At 31.8% G+C, this 25,098-nt stretch overlaps 1 protein-coding gene across 1 annotated transcript; it reads left to right on the top strand.

Moving 5' to 3' along the window:
* The first annotated feature begins 313 nt into the window (after positions 1 to 313).
* Positions 314 to 24,246, top strand: LOC148274316 (uncharacterized). The gene is made up of 5 exons (XM_088237291.1): positions 314 to 325; positions 3,849 to 4,445; positions 7,592 to 7,711; positions 21,404 to 21,554; positions 22,833 to 24,246. The coding sequence occupies exons 1-5, from the start codon at positions 314 to 316 to the stop codon at positions 22,928 to 22,930; spliced, it is 978 nt and encodes a 325-aa protein (XP_088093417.1). The 3' UTR covers positions 22,931 to 24,246.
* Positions 24,247 to 25,098: the final 852 nt, after the last annotated feature.

Here is a 25,098-nt window from a genome sequence, read left to right as displayed (position 1 = left end):
GGACAATTACATTGATTTAATTCTGTATTTAAATTTGAATAAGGCAAGAATTTATCAAAAATATTTTTTTTTCTCCTTCTGTATCCGTAAGAAATTTACGTAAATAATGTAAAATCGGTTATTCTTATCTTATACCTTGCATTTTGTTAAAGGCTGTATGATTAACATAATAAATAAATATTTATGCAATAAAATTAAAGCAAGAAATTGATAAGTGCCCTCGAAATTCGGCATTACCGCTCATGGTAATTTATTACAAAAATAATTATAAAAATTAACGAATTCGCACTGGCTTTAAAAGCAGACAGCGGATATGCTGCTGCCGGTAAGGTTGAGCATCAGGTCAATTACCATACTTAAGATCTGGTTAAAATGAAGAAGCTCGGATTGGAGCCCGTATAATGCGGTAATTGTGCCGCGTAGGCTTATTTAATGAGAACGCACTACGCTTTATTATTACTGGATTATGCAATGACAAAACGCGAAACCTGATAATAACAAAGGACATACCTTGTAATGTTCAAGACATCAAGCTTAAACATTTTCTCATAGGTTTTTAACATTATTAGATACCATTTTACATTGTTACGAAATTGGAATTTTTCTCCAACATTTTTCTCAAGGAATTATTTTATATTTTTTGCTGTTGAATCTGAAAGAGCGCACTATTTTATAACCAGCGTTATTATTCGTAACAATTAGTATTTTAATTAAATTATTAGTGTAATCAATTTGTAATTTTTTTTTACAGGGTTTAGGTCATTGAATAGATAATACACTTTAGGTAGAGAAAAATCGGAAAATGTACTCAAAAACCTTCTTATATAATAAATGATATATATTTATATCGTATAACTATATAATAAATTAAATAGTAGGTAGTCATGTTTTTGTTTATTTTGCGAAAAAATGGCTGCCTTAAAACAGGTTGTTCCTAGTAAGGCTGACTAGAAATGATTCAGTAGATAAAGAAATTGTCATTGTTTGTTGATAAACCATAATTATTATTATTATTATTTTTTATAGTATTACTATTATTATTATTAATTATTAATAATTTATTAATTAATAATAATATTGTAAAAGTCTTACAACGAATATGTACTGAACACTGTACTCCAATAAATCCCTATTCAAACAAAAAATGCTCGCTTAAACATGAATTTTGCATGACTTTTGGAAATCACCTAGACGGTACGCTTAACGATCGTCTGTATGTATCTACTGATCGACTACAAAGCCGGCTCTTTTAACGTCTCGATACATGCACTCGGAAAGATAGTAAAACAGATGGAAAAAATAAAAAAACTAAATTAATAACTAAATAAACTAAATTATTTTTTTAAAGTGGTAACTTTCTAACGCCTAGATACTCTTATCTGTTAATAGAACAGAATCTAGCGACATTATTTTCACATCTAGGCGTTAGTTTTATGAAAGCGACAGTTATATCGGAATTTAATTCGACTTCAAAATTTACTTATTTCCCTCTCATATTTTTAATAGGCTTTTAAGAAAAAAAGTGCCAACCTCAGAACTATTAAAATATTTAACAAGTCATAACTAAAGGAAAAATTGCTCAGTGGAACAAAAATTTTGACACTTTCAATGCGTAGATAAACGTATTGAGGGGTTCTAGACCCGTCGGTATAAACCGATATCCTTATAGTCGGTCGGGAGACTTTTATCTTCAACTATGACGTCATACTGAAGCTATGTCATTTTAGAGCGTAGATATGTGTACCGTGACGTACGCTTTCCCTTGTTTCATATCAATGTACCTACCCAAAACTTGAAGGTGGAGGGTCGAAAGTATATCTTTAAAATCGCTAGAGGGAATTTATCTTCAACTATACCGTCAAGATAAAGGTATGACGTCTTTATCTTCCCATCATAATCAAGGCCCAGCTATTAAAAAATAAACTCGCCGTTGCGCGTCGGTAGATAGGCCCTTTTCACACATGCCACGCAAATCCACCCGGCGATGTAATATTACCGGGTTCACCCTACACAAAGCGATACAAGTGTCACACGACACAAGTGTGTAGGGTCAACCCGGTAAAATTACCGCGCCGGGTGGATTCGTTTGGCATGTGTGAAAACGGCCATACGGCAGTAAGTAAATCTTAAATACCGGGTAAATTTGAATTGAAACTCCCAGGCTGAAAACGTTGAAGATGACACTTATTTTTCTAACTCAAAAAGTAATTTTATATTTAAAGCAATTTATTATTATAAACACGTAGTACTTTGGGTTTATTTGTCAGTGCGATCATCGTTTAAAGGTTATGTTACATTGCAAGCGCTATAAAAATATTTTGCAACAGTTCTCAGACTTAATATTATTATTGTTAAGATTGTGACGATTGTGGTTAACTGGCGCATATGAAGATGGTGCAGTCTACGATGCTGACAATTTATTACTTCTTCGGGTTTGGCTATAAATCTTTAAGTCTTGAAATAGTAAAATATGCGTGAGATGTTCATACATATTGAGTACTTTTGTGGATTGAAATTTGACGTGCGTAGCTTTGAATAAGTCATTTAATTTTTTATTGTTATGAAAATAATTCAGATTTTTCAGTTGACGCATAAAAAGCATACCACTGTGTCTTTTACCTGGAGATTGTTAGCAAATAATTTATAAAGAGGTATTTAATTAACATTTCATATATGTACATTATAAAATTTCGAGTTTGTCCAAATGCTTGGAGACAAAAGACTGGATTTCACCCCCTAGGGAGCCATTAAGATTAACAAATTACAACAGGGATGGAGAACATTTTATAGAAGGGATTATGAAAGTCAAGTCTAGTGGAAATGCAGTCTTTTGTCTGCAAGCATTTGGATCAACTCAAAATATTGTAATAAAACCAACTGGCCCAAGAAGAAGTTTAAAAATAGGAAAATTGTTTTCAGGCATTTCCTAGTATGTGAAACAATTCAGTCAGATGAATCGCTTCGCAACAGTAAAGGTTTCAGCTCTTTGATTTTACTAAAATCAACAGTTGGCAGAATCGAAGAAATATGGATGTTCAAACATAGGCAAAATAGTGAATGATACACAGTGTGTAAAGTGGCTACTAAAACCAGCCAATGACAGATCATAAGCCTTATAAAAGCTTAGACTTCAATATTTCCTGCTCTAAAATGTTCTGAATCCGTGTTGTAACTTGTTAATATGTATATTACATGTACATTTTGAAAACATATAAAGGCGGGCGTATTACCTTGAAGAAATTTTTTTCTTCTTACCCGAACCGTTCAGTTTGAGAAAATAAAAAGTATATGGACATGTTATACGTATAAATATAGAATATAATAATTTCATATAAAATTTAAAACAAAAATAAACTACCAATCTACATTTATTATGAAAAAAGGAGTGGGGGTGTGAAGGAAATAAGAAGGAGAAATGAAAAACTCAAATATTCAGATAGTGACATTTCAATCTTGATTAAAATTTAATTAAAAAGTATTTTGACAAAGGCACTTTTTTACTTAAGCTCCCTAGTTTTATGTCTTATCCTTGTAAACGGCACACATTCATTTTTAAATAGTTTACTTTTTTATCATTGTTTTAACTTTTATAGAGATCTTTTATCTTACTCTTCTTGATCTAATTAATTAAAGTATCGCGTTTATCAGTGAGTGATTTCAAGACATGGATGTTCATACATAAACAGAATGGTGAATATTGCGCAGTGGTGTGTAAAATAATTTAAATAGCCTGTAAATGACTAAACTTCCACACCTACTCCTCAAAAAACCACCTTTGTTATATTATATAATAAAACGAAATTTAGTTGTCAAACACAAATAAATCTTTTTTTTTTGGTTTGTTACAGGCACCAGCTCCACAAGCTCCTCAAGACTACCAAGCTCAGTTCCAACCCCAGGAGATGCCACAGCGTTCCTTCCCTCCCCAGTTCATCCCCAGGAACATCCCTCCATACGGACCTCAGTCGCCTCAACAATTGCACTTCCAGATCAGGGAACAACAGATGCCTTTCCAAATGAGAGAAAACCTATTCCAGATGAGGGAACAAGAGGCCCAACCTCAGCGCGTTCACTTTATCAGAGAAGAAATGCCGAGACCACAAGGAATGTTCCAGACAAGAGAACAGCCACAAGAGCAGCAGATTCCCATTGAGATTCTCCAGCGCATCAGGGAGATTACTCAGTCTCAAGTCCAGCCCCAGAGGGAGCAACAGACTCCAGTACAAATCCAAATCAGGGAACAAATGCCAGAGAGGCACATGGCATTCCCAATGAGAGAACAGGGCTCTCAAGATCAGGAGCAAGTCCAGATTCCGAGACTGCCTATGCAAATGGCTCTCATTCCGAGGGAAGTTAGAATTCATGTTCAGAGAATTCAAATGCCACAAGTTGAAGCTGACCAGGTTCCTCAAGACAGTCATGTATCTCAAGAAGAACAAACTGAGGTAAGAATTTAAGTTTATTTTTTTTATTTAATCGATGGCATTTTTGCTCCATATCCATATTATGATAGTAGATAAAAAAAGTAGAAAATTAAAAAAAAAAAAATGTTCTTTTAGAATATGCATTTTTAAATATATGAACGACTTCTAATAAATTTAAAAACAAAAAACGAAATTAAACCAGAAACATAACGTTTTAAAAAAAGCATATTTAGGCTTCTTCTCTAAATGCCCTTTCATATATCCCCAACGTTGAAAATCACTCTGGCGAAGATTTCTCTAAACTGTGCTGCTCGGAAAATTTGCTCCACAGTCGGCAACTTTGATTGTTGTTTAGAGTTCTCGGTTCGTTCTAGCTCGACTTGAGACTTCTGAGTTCGTTATTAGGTCTGCCTAAGATATCGTACTCATTCTGCGATGCAACCACATCACCTAACTTTTTAGAGAATAACGTATTAAAATAAAAGCAATCTAAATTGCGTATTCATGATATTTTTAAAGTATGTAGCATTTCAGTTTCTTATAAATGTATGTATTATAGATGCAACAACACTTCTTCGAAATTACACTGATTAGTACAACATTTTCTCTTGAACAAATAGTAAGAGTATGTGTTGAGGAGTAGACGAGGTGTGAAGAATACCTCGTCCTGGGAGGAGGAAAATTGAGTAAGTGGACAATATTGTTAGGGAAGGAAGGTTGCGCAACTCCACCAACCTGCTGATGGATGAGGCGTAACGAGTGCTGGAACCCTGGTGAAGCTGGCTGTCGGAAGACGCTGGCACACCTTGTCTGGATGGATCTGGTGATCTAAAATGACGCAGGCACAACTCGCTTGTGGAAATATAAGTAAAGCACTTCACTCGTTAATGTTAGATTTTGTACTGATTTTTAATATTGTTACCGGCACTCACGCGTAGTATTATTGTTACGTGGAGTATAAAAATTGGGTCCGAACAGTATTTAAGTATTAAAAAATTGGTTTATCTTAAAATCATCATCATCATCATTTCCTTTTCGCACCTAATTGCATAAGGCACTGCATTGGTACATCAATTGCAGCGTATCTTGATCATTTTTTGTTACATGAAGGTAAGAAGATCAGTCTTACGCTTCAGGTACCAGTCCAGGGACTATGAAATATTCTAGTGTGAAAACACCTTTTTAAATAAATATTTTAAATCAACCATTTCGGAAATCGAACCTGAGCTCTCTTGCATGGTAGGCAAACGCTTACGTAGATCTTAAAATAACATTAACAAATATTATACGTATATAGGCGATAAGCTACAAGACAATAATTAAGATTTGTAAAAAAGCTTTCAGTGTAATTCCCCAGTATTTATATTACCAGTCTAGGTACTGGGAAAAATAAATTACTTAGCTGATTTAAAAAAACTGGTCGTAATGGATCGCACGAATCTCTTCGGTGTTTTAATGCATCTGTGATCTTAAATTCGGCTTCATTAGCCTTTGCTAATCATACTTTAGTTAATCCACCACTGACGGTGATCGTTAAAATGCCGATTAACGGATAAACCCTTATTTTTATTATTTCCTGGTTGAATCTTCAACGCCGACAAAAAGAGCACTTAATTAAAAATAAAATCTTCCTTACTCTGCAAAAAGAGCTTAATTCGGTTGATTAGATTAAAAGTAAATATTTTTTGGTTAATATTTCACGTCATAAAATGCATCGATTGTTTCAGAATGAGTAAGTTGAGTGGTTTTTATTTTTTATTTTTGGACTGTCAAATAAGGGAAAAAAAATTTTTTTACGTATCATATTATCATAGCTATGATTTTTAAAGCTTTGCAATTTTGAAAATCCCAATCGAAACTTCTAAATTACACCACCCGTGACGTCACCAGTTCAGACATTTAAAAAGTAAACCCCGAGCAAATTATTTGTACCCGCTAAACGTCCAAACATCGAAAAACATAGCCCGAAAAACGGAATTCTGTTGTCGATTATCACAACAAAATACCAACGCAATAATTATTAAAAGCGTTTTTATATATTTATTCTGCTTTTATATATTATTGTGTAAGAAAAGGTTTTTGGCTTCTATATTGTTGTGTTATGTTTAGTTATAAAGTGCTAAACTAACTTTAGAATGTATCATAAATATTAGTAAAATACTTGATGTCATTACAATATTTGAGTTTGTCCAAATGTTTGTAGACAAAATACTGAATTTCACCCCCTCGGGAGTCATTAAGATTAACAAATTACAACAGGGAAACCAACTGGTCCAAGAAGAAGTTTAAAAATTGGAAAATTGTTTTCAGGCGTTGCCTAGTAAGTGAAATTATTCAGTCAGATGAATCTCTTCACAACAATAAAGGTTTCAGCTCTTTAACTTCACTAAAATTAAGAAATATGGATGTTCGAACATAAGCAAAATAGTGAATGTTACACAGTGTGTAAAGTGGCGATTTAAACCAGCCAATGACAGGTCATAAGCCCTTTAGATGCCTAGACTTCCATATTCACTTTTCTAAGGTATTCTCCATCCCTGTTGTAATTTGTTAATACCTGATGTCATGTAATTTATAAATAAAAAATTAATAAAAATGTTTGGTTATTGTAAGCACGTGGTCACATAAACCAGTGATGTTGGAAAGTAATTATTTTTTGTTAAATTATTTTTTTCATATATTTTTGAGAAATTTCGTCCTTTAATTAAATGCTCTAACTTTTACCGCGCGAAAAAAAAATAATATTTTCAATTTCCCGTAGCATTGAAAATTCTCATTGTTATAATAACATTAAATTTGTTAAATCAAACAAAAAGATTAGACAAAAAATATAAAATAAAAATATACTGTTTTGACAATATTACGATGTACCTACACCTAACACACGCACGTTTACACTAATTATTTATTATTAAGCTGTTTAGTAATTAATAATAACATTTTTTATTTGAAGTTGTTTGAAATCTCTTGAAATGATTTTTTATTTTATTTTTATGAATTTTAGACGGCCAAGATTTACGCAGAATTTATCACTTCTCAAAACTCTATTTCATATTTCGTGTTCGTTTTCATATAATATGGATGGTAAATAAATTGATAATTTTGTCAATACTTATTTGAAATAGTATGACTACTTGTAAGACAACGTTTTTCTTGTAATATTCAAGATGGATCCTATGGGACTTCCCCTTATCAGTGCTGCAGACTTGAGGGCAGTACAACAGGCTGTAAGGGCAGCTGAAGAGGACCAGGACCAAGAACAGAGAGCCCATGAAGATGCTCAACAGGTAAGGACATTTTTCCATCTTTACACTAAAACTAACATATTCATACCCTGTACTGTAATTGCAACTCCTGGCCTGTTGTAGTGCGATAAAAAGTCCAAATTCAGTCATCTAACAATATTGCGTTTTCTCACCCACCCAAACAATTTATTTAGATGCCCTGCAAACTGTTTTATAGCGCGTATTCACAATTTGGGTTATGAATACACGACGAATTTTGATATTTTCATTTGTGTCTATAAAAATAAAATAAAAACTGAAAGATTACTTAAGGAAAAAAAACCTATCCATTATGATATTTTTTTAGTGTACTTTTTTTACACGACAACTGCCTGGATAGTATCCGCCGCGTAAAAAGAAGTTCCGGTGTATTTTACTTTCTGATGAAAAAATAATCGACATTTTTTTTATCAAACATTTAAAGCTCAATCTTTACTTAGAAAATAAAAATATTGTGAAAGATGTTTTTATTTATTTTACATAAACGGCATAAATTGCCTTTTGTAACTGTAAATAAACAGTTTATTATATTACCCATGTATTCACGTTCAAAGTGTTTTTGGTGTAAGTTTTCGGTTGACTAGATTTGTCTTTCCTGTTATAACAAAAAAAACTCTTAATTAACTTGGTAATTTTAGATAAGGTTAATTACTCTTTAAACGTCTACCATAATAATTAATAATCATGTGGAAAAGATTGTGGAAAATAAAAATTTAAATTAACTTATTTATATAATCACTTTGTAAAGCTCCTTTGAGGTATTCCATAACAAAAATGGCGCTTTACAAGTTATTCATTAAAATAATTTCAAACTATTTTTCAAATCGCTAAGTAAAAATAATAAAAAAAGTCTTTAATTTTTGCTATAGCTAAATTGTAAGAACTTATATAGACTAGACACCAAAACAAGTCAAATTTTAATGATTTTTACACTTGTATTAGTGTTTACGTTATGTTTATTTGATTTAATGAGCCTTGAACTTCACCTTAAAAATGCTGCAATTTTAAGAATTTGAATTAGGTAATAATGTGTTTTTTTATTTTACGTGTTATAATTTTGTGTACATAAACACACATGGTGGAGTTATAGCGTCATTGTGCGCAGTATAAAGTGATATTAATGTCAGGTCATCGAATTCATAACCTTGAATAGAACGTTCAACTTTTTTTTACAGTATTAATGATTTCAAGTTACGTACGAGCTTTTAATTGTGCCAGCGGATTACATACTATCATAAATTAAAATAATATGCATTAGTAGGTGTATGTGCCTATCTTGAGAGCTTAACCCTTTCATCCCGGGTGTTCATTCAAAAATACGAATTTTAAGATTTTTTAACTCTCGTACCTACTGAAATTCATGAGCGGCGAGTTTATTTATTAAATATTTGAACCCCTAAGTACGTATTTGTTTTTTTGTATGGGTAAGTAATCAGCATTTCACGGAAAAGTTCGTTTTTAACTTTGACAGCTGGCTTTTGGCAAGTTTGTTTGTTTTGGAGTGAATTCTAGTCGTCTTTATAAATGTAAGGCAAGTTTTGAACAAATTTGAGAAAAATTAGACTGGTTTGATTTAATAAACACATACTGTTAGATAATAATATATTATATTAGTATATATATAATTATGTGATATTTTCATTTCATATTTACCCTTTTAAATAAAAACATTTAAATATGGATTTTCTCTTTTTTTTCTTGCATGAGCGGGGAAACAGGCTTAAAGCCCACAAGTTCCCAATACCGAAGACAAAGTTTTTTTATAAAGTATAACAATAATAGTAAAGTTGTCAAAAAGCACAAATTAACCCATAATGATGGTTAACTTTTTTTTTTTTTAATGACTGTCTAGATTCCTCAAATATATCCAACCCTCCATTCACTAGGAAGAAATTATCAACTCTCTCGATTATCAATTGAAAACTAATTATTTATAAAATAATGAACGTTAAATAATTTCTTTAGTATGAAAAATAACAAATATTAAATATATCAAAAGTTTTCAAATTATTTCTGTAGCACAAACAACTAAAAAAAATATATATTGCCGGGAAATTAATTCAGGTTCAAAAGGGTTAAAAACGTATTCCTCGTTTTTATTAGTATGATTTTTAAATATGTTTAAAATGTTTGGCAATTAATGTAAATAGTTTTTGTTTGAGAAGCAACTTATTAAAAAATACATAAAAAGTTAAATATTAAACATTCAATTACGTATTCGGAAAGAAACAAAATCACAAAACAAACGACAAGTTTAAAATTTTTTAGAAAAAAAATGTATTTCGAAGTGCAGTTTTTTCTTTTTAAAAATTCATTTTTATATTAGTACTATTGAGACAATTATAGAAAATGCTTCTAATTTATCCTTAATACATTACAAAATAGATCAATTAATAGAAAAAAAGCATGTTACAATAAATTTGGAAATTGCTATCCTAAAAGAAACCCAACTGTCATGAAATATATCGATACCCGAGGCAATTGTTCAAACTACCGGCATAGCCACTGGCAGGTTGGTTCTGCATTGTGGAAGGTTGAACAACCAGTGTTACCTTTGACTAGAGACAATTAGACCCAATTTATTTAAAAAAGGGCTTTAAATTAAAATTTCAAAAATCAATTTAAATGTAATAATTAGAAGAACTTAGAACTTCATTAAGTCAAACACTGATTTGAGTCTAAGTATTTTATTTCTTTTTTGAAAAAATCGGACAATTGTGGACAATCGGGCATTTTCAAAAGAATTATTTTCACATTGAGGAGTCAAATACTTTACAAGGGAGATATCTCGCGCATGGTAAAATATAAACATTTACTAAAATAAAATAAATACATAAAAAACTTTGTTTTTAGCCCCTTATTTTTATTTTTTCTACCAACCGGTTTCAAAGCTACACAAACTTCTTCGGGTATACTTGAACTTTATAATGATTAACCATAAAGCTAGTGCTTCAAATATAAATTATATACAATTTAAAAAAGGTGTACTGAACATACTAATTAATACATTAAAAGCATCCATCCACTAAATGTTATTCTTCGGATTCAATCATAATAGCAAGCAATTTTTTTTTCATTACGAATTGATTATATTTCTTCCTCTACCAACCAAATTCAGTAAAAAAAAGCGCGAACAAATATTTACATTTACAAATTTTTATGTCACTTTCGCTGTCGCTTTAAAACCCCCCTCATCGTCTACAAGGGGAAGTATAAATAAAATAAATTAATAAATTCTTCACCCAGTTTAAACCCCTTTAAGTTGACAATGATAGGAAACGTTAGTAACTACTTTCTGGAATACCAGAACGCCTCCAGGTGACACTCAAGGCCGGTCACCGGCAGCGCACCCAAAAGCAACAGACGTACTCAAAGACTACTGGTTGCAAACCAACTTTTGCCACCACTCATACCTACTCAAACTGTAATTATGAATAGCCATAAAGCTAGTGCTTCAATTAAACATTTAATAAAAAACAAAAAAATTATTTGCGAAAATCTGTTAAATTGGTTTGGCACTTAGACGGTTAAATCCGATTGACCACTAAACAAGTATGTTATATTCGTGCTGATTAATAAGATAAAAATATAGAGTGATATGGGTATTATAAATTAAGAGACCTGATCTGATACGTTATCAGTAATATGAATTAAGTTTATTATTACCTTGAAAACTGCCCTTTGAAATTCACTGGGCGAGGATAACCCGCTCGGAGTGACGGTTCTCGGTTCGAGGCCGCGGTCGGCGGAATAATTTCCCTTATGGATGTATGGAGCCTCATGCATGGTGTGGCGGGCCGGATTTCGAGAAGTGGCCGAATATAGGCCGAGTTTGTATGAGAATCGATTATGTTACTATCATTTATTCCGATCGATTGCAAAATATGGCCAGATGTAATTATGAATTATTCCGACTGATTGATCTTAAGGATGAAGTCTCGTGTTTGTTCAGTGTGGCTACATAACCTTCCAGTATAATTTGGACTTTTAAATTTTTAAACACCAAAAAAATATCAACTTTCCTACAAAAAAAAAATATTATATCCTGAATACAAAGGTATTTAAATCAACATATTACAACAGAGATAAAGAACATTTAAGAGAAGGTAATATAGAAGTCTAGGCATCTACAGGGCTTATTACCTGTCAATGGCTGGTTTAAGTGGCCACTTTACACACTGTGTGACATACAAAAATTTGGAAAAACTCAAAATATTGTTGATAAATTACCTGGTCCATGAAGAAGTATAAAAATTGTAAAATTACATTTTCAGGCGTTGCCTAGTATGTAGGTGAAAAAATTAAATTAGATGAATCTCACCCGCATAAATAAAGATTTCAGCTCTTTAACTTCACAAACATCAACAGATAGAAGAATTATAGGAATATAGATGTTCAAATATAGGCAGAATGGTGAATGTTACACAATGTGTAAAGTGGCCACTTAAACCAGCCATTGACAGGTCATAAGCCCTGTAGATGCCTAGACTTCTATATTACCTTCTCTTAAATGTTATTCATCTCTGTTGTAATATGTTAATATAAACAGCTCCCCAGGGAGTTGAATCCAGTCCTTGTCTACAAAAATTTGGACAAACTCAAAATAATGTTGATAAATTACCTGGTCCATGAAGAAGTATAGAAATTGAAAAAAAAAACATTTTCAGGCGTTGCCTAGTATGTAGGTGAAATAATTCAATTAGATGAATCTCACCCGATAAATAAAGGTTTCAGCTCTTTAACTATACAAACATCAACAGATGGAAGAATTATAGGAATATAGATGTTCAAATATAGGCAGAATGGTGAATGTTACACAGTGTGTAAAGTGGCCACTTAAACCAGCCATTGACAGGTTAAAAGCCCTGTAGATGCCTAGACTTCTATATTACCTTCTCTTAAATGTTCTTCATCTCTGTTGTAATATGTTAATATAAACAGCTCCCCAGGGAATTGAATCCAGTCCTTGTCTACAAAAATTTGGACAAATTCAAAATATTGTTGTATTTAAATCAGTTCGAAAAAATATTTGATATTTTTAATACTAACTCTGTTAATACATTAAAATGTAATCTCACTCGTTATTTTTTAGAAAAGGAATGAATTTATTTAAAAATATATTATTAAATTTAACTTTGTTTTCTGGGATATGTATGTTTGTTTATTTATTGATATATAAATTACACATTTGTGGATTTATTGCCAAAATCCGACTGATAAAATAAAGGTGTTATTAAAATTAGTTAATCTTTCATGTTGATCCAAAAAACGTATTATTTATAAAATATTATTGTAGCATTATTTTTCTTTTATATTATTACCTAGCTACATACTAGCCACTTTATGTTTATGTTAAATTATTCTTTATTTTGTTATATTTATATTTAGAGTATAAGATTTTCTCACTTTAACACTTTGTATCCCGGAACCGTGTAAACACGTGATTATATAACCATGCGTTGTGTCCCGGTCCCGTGTTTTCACGTGGTTTACCAGCGGTCTAAAAAAGTGCATTTCATTGACATCTAGTGGCTTTTATTTGTACTTTTTTGCTGCTGGTAAACCCCGTGAAAACACGGGACCAGGACACAACGCATGGTTATTTTAATCACGTATTTACACGGCTCCGGGATACAAAGCACACAAAAAGGAGTGAGACGCTGTAGGTATATGTGCGAACATTGCAATGTGGCTCTCTATAAAGGCCAATGTTGGTAAAACTATCAAACAAAAATGACTTTTTTAATTATTTCACATAAATCTGAGAAGTTTCAATTGTTTTGACTCAGTATTTTCATAATTATGAAACTTTTAAGAAACCCTCCACAAAGCATGAAATTTCTCGAAAATAGGCCGGGTATAGGGTAAATTCTATGTGTATTCGGCCGGTACTCAAAGTGTTAACAGAGTTAGAGAGAAGTTAACAGAGTTATCTTCGACTGTCTATAAAGAAAAACCGATATTTGTGTACGAAAATGAGTATATTTGCATAAACATTTTAAATATCTTGGTCGGTAACCTATATTTGAAGATGTTTAAAAGAAAAAAAATGTATACATATTCTGCTTGTCTTACAGGAAACTTAATTTTACTTTGTAGATAAAATTGAAGATAAATGTTCAATTCCCGTTGTAATCGGGGCCCAGGTTACGTATTCTGATGGGAACTTAAAATTTATCTTCAATTTTACCTATAAAGTAAAATTATGTTTTCTGTATGAAAAATGGAATATGTTTAAAATGTTTTTTTTATAAACATGTTAAATTACCAATTACCGATAAAGACACTTTGAATTTTTATAAAAATACACACATTTTCGTACATAAATATCGACATTAGTTTATACCATCTCAGTACCTATATATACCGATGAGATAGCCATTCATAATCACGGCCATGGCAGGTACGATATAGAATAGTCGGTAAGTGGTTAAATACAAATTGTTCATAACATTTATCAAGAAATATATTTTATTTTGTTGAATAAAATTTGTTATAAAAAAAAAATTCAGTACCTACTCGCGGTTTGAAATCTCATACATTTTATGGGTTCAAGTCTTTTCTTTGTCGGCGTGTAAGTTTACCCCTCAAATTTTTGTTATAACCATCTTGATGCTGTTGTTTTATGCGGTTCTTAAACACTTCTACCTTCAGCCAAGTATTCCTTTCAGACAACCTTCGGATACTATTTATTTTCCTTACCACAAAATTTATTTGTTTCTCTGAAAACCTTTAACAAAATATTATTCACCCATATTTAAACAATTACTCTGTGTTATTTTATGAAAAGCGGTTCTTTGTTAAATATCATAAATATTACTTTTTGTGGCTTTTACAATAAATATTTTAAACAGAAACGAGAAACCTCTTTGAGAAGGCAATAGTATAAGTATAAGTATAAGCATTTACAATTAAATTCATAAACTTGTTTTTTTATATATTTTTTATTTACCATATTTATACAAATACATATATTACAAAAAATAATAACACACCCCTAACTCTATGAGGCCAAGAACTCTGTGTTGAGTTGAGATAAAATATAATGGAAAGTGGAAGCATGCATATTATTTACCTAGCCCGACCGAAGAGGGGGATTCGAATCCCCCATAGACCGATTTTACTTCGAAAACTTGAATATTATTAAAGCTATTTGCCCTATATTTTTTGTGTTCACGAAAATTACAGAAAGAGTAATTTTCCTGTTTTTGTTTTTAAATTAGCAAATCGTTTGTACTTTCAAAAATTAAAACAATGTCTCAGATGAAAAAGTGAGGTAACATCTCTCTAAGTATTAATTTTTATATAGTTAAATTGAAATATTCTCAATTACGTAAAAAATGGTTACTGTAACCCATTTTATTAATTATCGTTAGTGTTCAGGTATGTGTAAGAGTATGCATTATTAAAAAGCAGATGGGAGTGTATTGCAGCCAGATACAATAAGTAGTAAATTATGTTTAAATAGATTAAAGGGCATGTCAAATATATTAATAGATGTAAGTATAACCTTTACCATTTTGTTTTGACTTTAAGTTCTCATTTTTAAATTAAGCTTATGTTAACACTTAATATATTATAAAACTTAAGAAAAAAAAGAAGATAATTTTAAATTTTAGTCGCTTTGCGAAAAACTGTCTTTGGATACAGACTTCGCTGCCTCTACATTCATACATCTTCTCATGCCTCTCATGTGCCTCTCAAAATATTTGATGAATTTTGAAATGCCATATCATCCTCAATTCCCTCGTTTTCGGCATCCATCAACATTCGCATCTTTAATTCGCTTAGCTGTCTATTCGCTGTCCATTCGCTCTACACGTCCGAACCAATGCGGGCACTCATTTCTTGATTTCGTCGATAACGCCTGTGAGTACATTCATTTACAAATTTGCAATACGTAATTAGATCATAAATAATAAAAAAGCACTCGCTTTATTTTACTAAAAAAAATATAAAAACCATAATGTTGTAAAAAATGGATCAAGAAAATGAAATCCAATTTGAAATGATATGTCTTGTAATAAATGAAATAAAACAACTTTGTTTTTAACCGCTAATTTAAAAAAAATTAATAAATTCTACCGACCGGTTTCAAAGCAAACAACCTTCTTCGTCGAGGTTTACGTAACTGATGAATTAATTCCTATTTTATTTTTATCATGTTTACTAAATACTACACGTGGATCCAATAAATCAAGTCTTTTTTTCCTTACAATGGTGTTAATTTGATTTGATTTATTGGGTCCACGTGTAGTATTTAGTGAACATGATAAAAATAAAATAGGAATTAATTTATTTGTTACGTAAACCTTGATGAAGAAGCTTGTTTGATTTGAAACCGGTAGGTGGAAAAAAAGAATAGTGGTTAAAAACAAAGTTGTTTCATTTATTTTATCATAATGAATAACCACAAAGTTAATGCTTCAAATATAAACTTGATATTTTTTGTATTTGTTTGAATCAAGTACCTATCAAAAGATTCGTTTATTTGTTCAAGATAATCGATTCGTTATAAAATATCTGACACGATCATAATTGATGTGAATTCGTCAGAAGTTCGGCAGAACAAGGCACTTCTACTGATTAAAGTTAACCTAGATACTAACATCAGATCAATGTAGGTTACTTCCGATAGTCAAATATATTTCCACTCCGAAGAACAAGAAGAAAATAAGTTAAAACTTGACCTTCATACTGTTTTAACAATTTCAAGTTAACCTAAAACAGTTAATGACGTAATAACAAGTTGAAGGTTATGTTTCACTAGGTGATCAAAATGCATTGCTCCAAACTTTGATATTAACGAACTTGAGACATTAAAAAAAAAAAAAAATGTAAATAATTGTATTAATTTATTAACACAAAATTGAAAAAAAAACAATGAGGCATTATTTTCATGTACTGACTTGCTAGATAAATCTGTGTTAAGTCGGGACCATATTTTATTTATTTTATTTTATTTTATTTTATTTTATTTGGGATTTTCACAGCTATTACATAAACAAAATAATTAGAAAAATCTTAACAATACTAAAGCCAATTAAAAAAATCCACTGTAAATATAATGACACATAATATATAAGAAAATAAGTTTAGTAATTGTATTTGTGTGACGTTTGTATTCATGTGTATGTGAATGTGTGTATGCGTGAATGAATGAGGGAGAGGATACATGGCGTGTGGGAATGAATGAGGAGAGGGTGCGTGTGTATGGGTGCCGAAGTATGAAAATAATATATTACATATACAAGTATATACATTTAAGTCATATAAATTGATACATTTATACAGGATGTTCATTAAACCCTGTCACATCCGAAACCACGATGATAAGTATGAGCAAGAAGACATATTAGCACATTAACATTATTTTTTAGAACGAATATTTTTTTTAAATATATAAAAAAAAAGCAAATGGTTGCGTACTTCTGCAGGGGAGAAACAAGGAGAGGGAGGGGGATTCTGATGGGACGACAACCGAGCGACCGCGCTCCCCTCTCTTCTCCCCTGCAGAAGTAAGCAACCATTTGTTTTTTTAAATATTTCATTTTTTAAAAAAATATTTGTTCTTAATATTTTTTTTGTATATGCTTATATTTCTTCTTGTCCATACTGATCAACGTGGTTTCGGATGTGACAGGGTTTAAAGAACACCCTGTATAATTTTATACTGACATACCTGCATGCACGTAAAATACAACAAATTAAAATATAATAAATGAATAACTGAATCGTGGTCCCGTGGTTAGTGTTGTGGACTAACGGATCAAAGGTCTAAGGTTCGCCCTCTACTATAACACAACTTGATTCCCATTCTCTAATAGTGAGTTATTTACAACTGGTTAAAATGGCCCCTTTCTAATTTAATTTCTAAAAAAATCAGTCATTTAATAATATAATGGTTTAGCGAAATATTTCAATAATCATTACATTCATAAGCCACTACATTGGAACATGTTGAATCTTAAATCTTAATATTTTCAACAAAGTTGGGAAACGAACCCGAAACCTCTTGTACCTTAGGCAAACAAACTGACCACAAAGTGGACGTAAAATAAATTGTAAACCCAGTGAAAACATTTTACAGAAAAAAAAAACATTTAAAGCTGATAATGAATCGTTTTATGTAAATTTAAAGCGTTAACTTTCTGGTCAATCATTTCAACCAATGTTTTAAAATAAATATTTTATTTCAATAATTTATTTTTTTAATACGTTCACGTAGATTGCAAAAAATATATTCGAAGCATATGTACATAACAATTCTAAAAAAAATAGCAATACAATTTGAATGTGGAAAGATGGTAAAATAAAAATACGTATTAATTAGAGTAAAAGGAATCTATCTTAACAATGTTTGAGTATGTCCGAATGCTTGCAGACTGGCTGGATTTCTTCCCTAGGGAGTTATTCATATTTAAATTTATTTCAACCGAGATGGAAAACATTTTTGAAGAGGGAATATGGAAGTCTAGGCATTTACAGGGCTTATGACCTGTAATTGGCTGGTTAAGGTTTGGCCACTTTATACACTGTGTAACTTTTACTTTACAAAAGTCAACAGATGAAAGAGTTGAGGAAACGTGAATGTTGAAACATGGGCAGAATGATGAGTGTTACACAGTGTGTAAAGTGGCCACTTAAACCAGCCAATGACAGGTCATAAGCATTGTAAATGCCTAGACTTCCATATTCCCTTCTCAAAAATGTTTTCCCTGTCTGTTAAAAAGGAATCTATCTTCCTTGAACTTTCTTTCAGTTAAACGAAAGATGTCGATATCCGTAGAGATACGGTTGAGTAAAGACATTGCTCTTCATACTGGCATTACCATTGGCAGGCTGGTTCCATATTAGTCAGAGGGAGTCAGAGAAATTGTAGTCCGATGTAGAAGGACGTAAGCTGGTTTCATGTTTTACTAGTAATGGCATAAGACTTAGGATATAGAGATTTTGGTATTATTTATGTATTCTCTGGATATTTATTGTTTACTTTTAAGACTGAAAAAGCACACATGATGATAAAACTGTAATTACTTTTTAAAATCATTATAAATACATAATTTACTGCCTTAGAACGGGGAAGCTATCCCCAGTTAGGCAGTTTAGATGAACCAACAGCAAAAAAAAAATGTTTATTTTTAATACTGAATTAATTTGTTGTAAAAATAATTACTTGTAAATTGCTGTAATAGATATGTAAAAAAAAAAAAATAAATAAAAAAAATAAAAAATAAATTCTAAAATATGGTCTCCTAATTTTAAATATTAATTAAATGCGGATTGAATCGCTTTAACGTAAATTTTTAAAATCTTTAATATTTAAAAATATATGAAATACTTTTATAATTCACATACAAATAATATAATCACTAGATCCTCAACACATAAACAACTTAAACAAATACAAACTAATACCACTTTCGGACAAAGGGATTTTGAGTATTATTCTATTTAAATCTATAACCTACTTCCACTATCTATTAAAGCAATTAGTAATGAGAAAATTTTAAAAAGGCTATAAAAAAATGGATAATGGAGCTAGGTAGTAGAAGTAAAATGGATTGTCTCATTCGCCCATACCAATGCTGAATCAACTGCTCCACAACTGTATAGCTTATGTTAGGTTTTTGTTGTTTTCATTGTGTGTTTTGTAATATAAATAATATAGATGTACATAAATACCTTGTTTTTAAAACTGTCTGAATATTTGTTAATTATGTTTGTTTTTTAAGTTAGTCTTCTTTGTTTATTCTCAAATGTAATTTAAAAAAACTAAATTGTTAAGTGTCCTCGGCACGGGAAACCCCAGTGAGGTCTCATTATTTTTATTATTAATTATAGTTGGTAAGCGAAAAATATGAATAACATAAATAAATAAATAAATAAACTTTTTTGATCGTCTAGAACAGTTTCACATTTTTAGTTTTGACTTCAGAAGGGTTTCTGCTGGTTTGATATTCTTGGTCAAAATAATATTTTACTATGATACCCTTGCTCAGATTAATCTTAATATGTTATATCTCACCGTAATTTGTGTACCAATCCTGTCTTTGCTGTAGGAAATTTAAGAACCAACTTCGGGCTCTTTTCATTTCTACAAAAGATTCACACAACAGTTAACAAAATCTCAGTAAACAGTACTGTCGATGTGTTCCTACAGCAAATTCCAGCATTCAAGAAGCAAGTGGTGTTATCACTTTTTTCTTAAAGATGACACATTTGCCATGTCTGCCTAGATTTTGCCATGACCGTGACTACTGTACTTTAAACGGATTCTTTGATAGTTTCTAAAATTCCAAGATTATAAAGATTGTTTAGTAGGTATGTTTTTTAACATAAATTAAATATTTTTTTGTCAATAATGCCATTCTATTCGGACACACATAAGCTTGTTGATTGGCTCCAAAAAACATTTCTATTTCTATTTAATACCTTATGTCTTCCGGTTGCAGATGAATGAATACTTCGTTTTTATAGAAAATGCAGCCGATCTCAATTATCAATTAAATATAAAATATAAGCCCGTTCCAGACATTTGTAGCCCATGGCATGAAAAAGCGCGAAACAAAAATGTAGATAAATGCTAATTAGGAATACAAATTTTTTTAGTCCCCTGTAGGAAATAGTTCAATGACACTAAACGGTACCCAGCCTCAATTTATTTCATCTAAGGTCTAAGATAAGATCGAGTTTGTTATTAGAATTCTCAAATTTTACAGGTGAGTTAACCTCTCCTTTTGATCCGAGTTATCAATCAACTATTTATACTGTAGGAACCATAAATAAAATATGACTTAAATGCCACAATGGACGAAATTATTGATTTATTGTACAAACATTATAAAGAACAATGCCAAATTAATAAAAAATGATAATCAAAAATCAACCTATTGCAAGTTCAAAAAATGTGCATGGGTTTTAGTTTTTAAGGACGGTCGTGGTTAAAATTAAAATTGTGGTCCCGTGGGTCGTGTCGCGGACTCCGTTCAGGAGGTACGAGGTTCGAATTTGCTCTACCATAATTTATTTTTCATTTTCCAACACGTTTTTTACGGCTAAAAGAAAATGGCTCCAAAATCAACATATTTGGGTAAGAACGCAAAAATAAGAACTCAAAAATTAATTTATATTTATGTATTTCACGTAGACTTACTTCTAAGTGTATTTTTCAAACAATGAAGTTTTTAATTGCCCGTTAAATAGGCTTTTATCACAAATCGTAGATATCATTGAAGATATATTTTAATAAAGACTGAAATTTTCCGATTTTAATTATATCACTTGGTGCATGGCCATAGAGGCGAGCATTTTGAGGCGCGGCGCGTGTGCGGTATGCGGGACCTTGCCGGTCACTATTTACACAACACATGTAACAATATGTTTGAGTTTATCGCACCGCCCCGCAAAACGCTCGCCACTATGGCCATACAGAATCAATGTATACATACATTAAAAACAAACTAGAACATATAAAACGACACGTAGTTGGCGTCACGTCATATTAACGTCACACGTCATGTCCGCTGAGTGCGCTTCTAACAAACATTGCGTACAAGTATAGCGCAGTAACGTAGCACATACATACAACAGATTTGTCCTATAGGGTGCAAAATGTCTTGATTTAAGGTATTCAAAATGTGTTTTTTGTGAATTCCTTTCAGTGAATAATGAATTTGTTTTGTTTGCATTTAGGCTGAGGAGAGCCGCGAAGCCAGGAACTCCATGATGGAACGTCAGGCCATGGCACGTGCTCTCCCCGTGAACATCCCTGTTCCGATGGGTCTGCAGCAGGATAAGGAGGTGGACAACAGACCCACTGTACAGGATCCAGAGAGGCCGCACTGTGAGCTAACGATTTGATTAAAATATTTAAACTAAAGTTTCCACAAAGTGGGTCCTAGTGTAATCGGTCTAAATGCAGACCGATGAAGAGGAAGATTGAGTTTTTGGAAAAGAGCCGGAGGAGCTGGCAAAAAATCCAAGGACAGGAACCGATGGAGAACCGATGGAGAGCCGATGGAAGGCCGATGGAGAACGCGCTCGGAGGAGGCCGAGTTCCACCCAAAATTTGGAGTGTCAAGTTGAAAAAAAAGCTTCGTTGGTTTATTAAATAAAAACATTGACCAACCTGTATCTAATTCTGTAACATTTCAATAATAAATAATACATTCGTTATCTCTAATTTTGGTAGTTAGTCAAACAGATTTATTTTAAAGAATAAAAGCCCCCCTATGAAGAAGCGTTAAAAGTTGCATTTAGAAAAGTTGCAAGATTTACTAGTAATCGTGAAAAAATTATTCCTAACATATAGGCATCTAAACTTTGGGGTTTTAAAGACGTAATAAAGTCACTATTATTTTATTTAAATTTATTTCAACAGAGAGGGAAATTTTTTGAGAAGGGGATATGGAAGTCTAGGCATTTACTGGGCTTATGACCTGTCATTGGCTGGTTTAAGTGGCCACTTTACACACTGTGTAACATTCACCATTCTGCCCATGTTTGAACATCCACATTTCCTCAAATCTTCCATCTGTTGACTTTTCCAAAATGCGCGGTAAAATACCATAATTTACGGTATTCTACGGCAATTTTCGGTAAGAAACGAATCTGACTTACTATTTTTTATTATAAGCAAAAAATTTTTTTTTCAAAATTGCGGCATGAGCGGTGGTCGTTCAAGATCACAAACTTAAGGTTTTATAAGTTGACATGACTATGTCCACCGATCCTGTTAAGTTTCAAAACATAATAACCATTTTTATCAAAAAAAGTAAAAAATTACACACCTTGAACGTCCCATACTTATAATAAATCTCGACAACCACTAGGTGGATCTAAACCTGGTTTTCACTGTCATGTAACGTGTTCTAAAACAAAGCTACTCGTGTTTGTTATACCTTCGAAAAATAAGAATTAGTTAGTCACATTCGTCCCTTACCAAAAATTACCGTAAAATACCGAAAAATACTGCATTTTACCAAAATCTGGTAAAATTCCCGTAATTTTACCGCCTTGCATCTTTAGGGGTGGATACAATGATGATCAAATGCTTACGTTATTTTTAAATACCACCATTCATTTTATTATCAAAATAATAATGAAGTAAATTTATTTCCAGATGTCCAGCCTCGCTCCGTCCGCGCCGCAAGGTCCGCGGACTCCCTCCTCCACCGCGAGAAGCGCGTCAAGCGCTGCACTTGCGACTGCGCCTGCTAGGCGAACTAGCAGCCGCCGCTACACGAACATAGATGGCGCCAGCGTACCAATCGGCCATACTTACAAAAACAAACGAAAACACACGCACTATCGGTTCAGTTGATGAAAAAAGGTCTTACAAACACTGACGTATAATTCAAAGACACGCTGTTCCCTCACTAGCTGCACCACGTATTTTGTTTATATTGCGTTGCCTCCATGAATTCAAATAAACGAGACGAAAAACACAATATATGCACATGCAAACATTCAAATGAGAAAGAAATATTTCCTCAATAATTTTTTGTTGCCATAGCTACGACACTGGCTGACAGTTTTATTACTTATGTGATTTTAATACAAACAACAGCATTTTGGTGCGTAGTGTCACGTCTGCAGGCTTATTCTATCACAATTTCGTTTCGTCAGTTCGTTCGTTCGTCATACGTCCATCTCACTCTAATACTATCAAAATCGTATTTCGCTCTCATTCCCCTTCATGCGATACGAACGAATTAGTTATAGAATAAGGCAATGGCCTACTATCAATGGATTACTATCAAAGTTCGTAAGAGAATGACAACAATAACTCACTAATTAAAATACCATTGCGCTTGTTATGTGTATATTTACTTGCCTTCCATGCGAGAGGTCTCAGGTTCGATTCCCGACATATTTGACATGAAATACTTATTCATTTTGTATCAAAATACTACACAGTCCCTGGACAATCGTAACAAATATGATCAAGACGCGTTGCGGTCGATGTATGGAAAATATGATAAAAATGAACACGTTTATTGAATCGTCAGTGCTTAAAACTATACAAATCGCAGTACAAAAATCACAGTACAGAAAAACAAAAGTCTTCAAAAACCTATGCGAGAGTGAAAATATTTTTTAATAAAATTATCTTATACTGTTATTTGAAACGCATTTTTATGCTCCTAAAACACCATTTTTTAAATGAATGAATATACTAAAAATACATTTTAAAAATGAAGTAACCTGGAAGTCCGTCCAAAATCGTGATAACTTAAAAAATAAGAATTTTTACTAAATATATATCATAGTTTAATTATGTATCTCGAGTAGATTAGATTAAGGGCTTCATTGGTCGGTGATGCAATACATATTTTTAATGTTTTTTTAAATGTCGTTGGATGTATATATTTTTTAATCATTCTGGTAAATAATATTGTATAGAATGAATAATATTTGTAAAGTGGATACATAATATCAGTTATGCATAAAAACTTGAATACATTTGTAATGAGACAATAATAACTTTGTGTATGTACATATTTTTGGTCAATAAATGTTTGAAAATACAGAAATAGTCTTTTCATTTATTTTAACGAGTTACATTTGCTAGCCGTCACAGATAATAAATTATTATTTAATATATTTTCCCAGTTTACATGGAATGCGTCGTTTAGTAATAAATGCCAAATATTTTTAAAAATTGATTAATTCTTGTACAAGCTGAGCTTTATTTTAACATAAAAACAATATAAAAAAGCGCCTGTCAGCGCGTTTGTCCAAATTTTGGGCTTAATTCCCAGCATGGTTAAAATAAAAGATTTAACTTTTAGAAGGGATTTTTGCACTATAATATTTTATAGTACCCGGACCTGCACCAAAAAAGAAGGCTGATCGGTTATCTTATCTTCATGTAAGAAAAAATATAAGAGTACTTTCCTGTTTGTGTACAAATGCAGTTCCCTATTCACCATTAAGAGGAAACGCGGTCTATCTTTGCTTCAGACAAACGAATTCATGTACTTTCTCCCTGGATTGTGACACTAGAGTATACTCTACTAGACACTAGAAACTAGCTATATTTTGTAATCTAGTGATTATGAGAGCTAGGACCATGTAAAAACCCAAAAAAGCTCCCATATTTATCTGCCGTCTTCGGACGTACGGTATCGGACGTCGGACCCACGCATCCTCACACACATGCACATTTATATTAATATCTAACTGAATTGGATGTTCATAATTTCATTTATGTGGAAAACTAATTTGGTGTTATTTTATAATTTTTGTTGTATATTTTTTTGTATTGCTGTTGTTTTTCTTAATAAACAAAAAAAAATAGTAATGAAAAACAGAAAATTTCATTTTGATACTCTTTTAAAAAATAAAAAAACAACCAATTCAGTATTTGGGTGCGGAAAACGATT

This window comes from Micrasema longulum, unplaced genomic scaffold (genome assembly GCF_059751315.1).
Source record: "Micrasema longulum isolate JH-2025_06_02 unplaced genomic scaffold, ASM5975131v1 h1tg001688l, whole genome shotgun sequence".
Taxonomy (NCBI): Eukaryota; Metazoa; Arthropoda; class Insecta; order Trichoptera; family Brachycentridae; genus Micrasema; species Micrasema longulum.
The sequence above is the reverse complement of the archived record's forward strand: the minus strand, read 5'-3'. Positions and strand labels throughout refer to the sequence as shown.